The 4,028-nt window shown below is 32.9% G+C and overlaps 1 protein-coding gene across 2 annotated transcripts in view; it reads left to right on the top strand.

The window, feature by feature from the left end:
* The first annotated feature begins 276 nt into the window (after positions 1-276).
* LOC110455486 (cyclic nucleotide-binding domain-containing protein 2-like) overlaps positions 277-4,028 on the top strand; it is a 60,915-nt gene continuing 57,163 nt past the window's right edge. Inside the window, exon 1 of one of the 2 annotated variants that reach the window (XM_021505648.1) lies at positions 277-510. In XM_021505648.1, the coding sequence (XP_021361323.1) occupies positions 329-510 (182 nt within the window). In that variant the 5' untranslated portion in view covers positions 277-328. Of the gene's footprint in view, positions 511-3,002; positions 3,193-4,028 lie in introns of those variants that run through there. The other variant, XM_021505649.1, reaches the window with a different exon arrangement.

Here is a 4,028-nt window from a genome sequence, read left to right as displayed (position 1 = left end):
TGCCCCATAAAAACGTCATAAGGTGTTTTGTTTTTATCGAAACCTACCTTTGATAAAACGTATCCCCGCAGAGAATTAAATGCGATTACTCGTGATAAATATAACAGACTTTTTCTTTGTAAATTTTAAAACACGTACATAAAAAATGCTGTGTATTACTTGATAACAAGACTTTCTTTCAAAACTATTTTAAAATGTTTTAAATTATGGTATAGAATTAAAAACGTTATTTGTTTCCTTGTAGAACGGTAGAGTTTGTATTTTAATCATGTTACAAGTACGGTCTAAGTTTCCAACAGAGACAGATAGCTTCGTTGATAATAGGAAGATGTTATTGCCAATGAGAAGACAGAGTCTGCAACCATTTCTAAGTACCGACTTTTGTTTACAGCTAAGTTTATACGATGGGTTCCGGAACAAGGAGGACCGGAGCCGCACCGAGTTTTGTATTCTTCCTAAGATCAAGATCAGAAGATCGAAGACCACAGGGTTTATCACGATTCGGCCGTCGTAAGTATACAATAAAACGTTGTATTGTTGTTTCATTCAAATAGATGTATACAAATACCATCACTTTGTCAGGTGTCGAACTTTCATTATCGTGACAAATGGTTACTTGTTTCTTTTTAAAAGACAAGCAGACACCTTCAATATGTGTCACTATTAGGCAAGTATTACTGTAGTTTAAGCAGTCTATTTTACATTGGTAATATATATATGCGTTAAATAAATTTCCGTATAGGACGGACAATGTCTTATAGTACCGGTATTGACCTCTTGATAATCCAATCTCACTGTTACGTCAGTGGCTTAGTATTTACGCCGTGTGCCATACTTTTATACCTTTAGTTTTTTTATGGGAATGAACTGAAACTGACCCCCACTTTATACATGTGTATAATGTTACACTATATAATTATGTGTGTTTGGAGGTACCAATCATTTAAACCATATTGTTATATAAAGTTGATCTGTTATTTAGGTAAGGTATTTAGGGAATATTATGCACGTTTATATAAGAGAGAAAAAAAAACATATTCTATCAAGACATGCCTGATGTCTAAGTTGTAGACTATATTTGAAATGATTGATTTTCTTCAAACAATTATGATCTAAGAAAAGAAAAATATATTAAATTAAATACTTTCCTTTACAAAGTATTGTCTATTGACCTTGTTTCTACCGCAAATAGGATCCCGATATAGAGAGAAGTTTGATCTCGTGAACCACGCAGTGAGACATTGGGATTAAAAATGATAGACAAATGTGTTCAATTAATGATAACGTTTCCAGTGCAATACTTGTTACAATGCTATTTCAGACACAAAACAGAATTAACTTTTCCAATGTATACTATGTATGTGACAATTTGGTATAGGAAAAGCACTAAGCGCTCAGTAGGTACATGAAGCTCATTCGTCAAATTTAGGTCTACTGAAGCTATGCAGACTTTTGTATAGTTTAAATAGACTCAAACTTCGATTTTTATATTAAATTGATTTAAACTACCCTCATGTGTCCTTATTGAATGATGGAGTTGCCGGTTTACACTTATTACCATGCATAAGAAGTTTCTTACTGCAAATAAATCAAAATACATTGATTTTACCGATATTGCCCAAATATGCATATCTATATGTTAATAAACTGAGCAAATACACTTTTATCCATCATATTGAAGCATGCTTAACTTTATGATAGAATAAAATATTGACAAGTTCAAGAACTAGAAACTTATATTCCAACAAATATGTCAATGGTATAAAAAATAACAAGTAATAAGGTATAACAGGCATACACTAATCCACCCAATTTCCAACGAACATGTAAAATAACTATACTATAAAACCAGCTTTTATTTCATACATATAAATACACAAGTATTATAAATAAATTCATATGAAAATATTAATACAATCCATAAAGAAAATGAAAAAGATAACATAATGATAGATTTCCATTAATGTGTTAAATATTATTTTCGTTGATAAAGTATTTTTTTATAAACGGAATAGATTTGTTTCTCTTAATATAAAGGACATGTCTATATTATTGATCGTTAACTCAAACCTCACATCACAACTTTGATTTAGTGATATAGTTATTTTGTAGCGTTCTATAAAGTATATACATGTACAGCTACGTGATATCAGTATAAGAATATGGCATCCCCACTTGTAGACGATTTCCTATATTAGCTTTATACACTATCAACCTACAACTCAAGCTCGTTACCGCCCAGAAATGACATATAAATCATACATTTGATTATTCTGTGTAATGCCTGTTCACTTTGAACATATGCTGATAATGTGTTCTGAAAAATGGTAAAGATTTTTCCTTTCAAGAAAACATAACGCTGTTGTTTAAAATATGTCAGTTTGTACTTTGTTACTATAGTGATCTGAGTATTTGTTTTGATTGCAATTCATAGACGATAATGCCGAGGCTTTACCTCATCAGATAAAGGCATTAAATAGCTGATGGAAATATTCAATTAAAACTCCCACAATGAAGTGGAAAGTAAGATTTAAATCCCCTAAATCTTCGGGCCCTACTGACGGGCCGGTAGATAAAACGGACGTAGATCATTTTTGTTTACTTTCACATTGTAAACGAACGTCTAATAAATTTCACCTCCACGATATTTAATCATTGTCCTATAAACCTGTATCGTCTCATCCACCGGCTTCTTTAGGTGACTTTATTGACTATGTTCAAGTTAAACCACTTTAGCCTTCATTATAGACCAACATGTTGGCTACATAAACGTTATGATATATATTATAAAATAACATTGCCTTTTAATGTCGAGCGATGGAGGTCTGGGGGGCGGGTCACATCATATGGATTGTGTTGTTTCAAAAATAATTGTGATTAGTTTGATGACATTTAAAACAGGTGTGTTTATCCGATATGCTGTCGGCGATGATGTGCACACTTTTTATTAGTTATAATTTCCATATTTAATTGAATGTTGCAAAAGGCTTGAGTTAGGCGATGCGTGTTAATGGTTTGTCTCCCAGCAATGAATAATCGGACTCTGTCATAGAAAGTGATGTAAAGACTGTTTGTTAGAGTCAGTATGTGTTCGATATGGGGGAGCATGGATGGATATACAAGTGAAACTAAAAGTGTTCTCATTTTGCGTCTGGATACAGATGATAATGAGGTTCCGTATCTACAGGAAAGGTTTGTATGTTACTTTTAATATGTATTGGCACTACTTTCCAGCCATTTTATGTGTTTTGCTTCCAATTCTTCCCTCGTCTTCGATGTTGTACATATCCAACATGCCATACCATGATGTCAAAGTCATATCATACACTTACTCACCTTTTCAACAATCTGTCAACAAATGTGCCATTCCAATACGGTTCCTAATATATGGATACGGGTACTCATTTCCTATTCAACCAAACATGTGTGAACTAATGACTTGAACGTGGTTGCCCTTAAAGTCCGTCGTAAAAATGATTCTATGTATGAACATGTATTCATATTTCTACAATATTTAGGTTAGAACGGCTTCACTTAAGGCTATTGCACATCAATTCAAACATGTGTTGCAATGAAGTTTTAGTACCCCTAACAATACTCTGTTGTAAAAGTAATAACATTTTACCATCCACCTGTTTCCAGTTACTCAAGCATTCACTAAAATTTCAGGATTTTTTGTTGATCATATATTTTTTATTAATTTCCTTTTTTATGCTTAATATGGACCGACCGTATCGATCATGAAAAAGGAAAGAATAAAACAATCTTCTTGAAAGTTTTAGTCTCATAAAATAATGTTGTTATGTCTATACACATCGAAGGTTTATGTAAATCAAAAACTACTTAATGAAGTACAACAAATAATTTCTATGAAAAGTCGGGTTATACTTGTTAATAATTAGACTAAAAGGATTTCCCAGAATACGAGAGATTGCTTCTAGGGCCTAGAAAAATTGTTTTTTTCACCTAGGGGAGGGGAAACTCCCCCTTCTGCGGCGCTACGCGCCTCGGACGCTTGAACCCCCCCC

The sequence above is a fragment of the Mizuhopecten yessoensis genome, unplaced genomic scaffold, assembly GCF_002113885.1.
Source record: "Mizuhopecten yessoensis strain PY_sf001 unplaced genomic scaffold, ASM211388v2 scaffold8231, whole genome shotgun sequence".
NCBI lineage: Eukaryota > Metazoa > Mollusca > Bivalvia > Pectinida > Pectinidae > Mizuhopecten > Mizuhopecten yessoensis.
The sequence above is the reverse complement of the archived record's forward strand: the minus strand, read 5'-3'. Positions and strand labels throughout refer to the sequence as shown.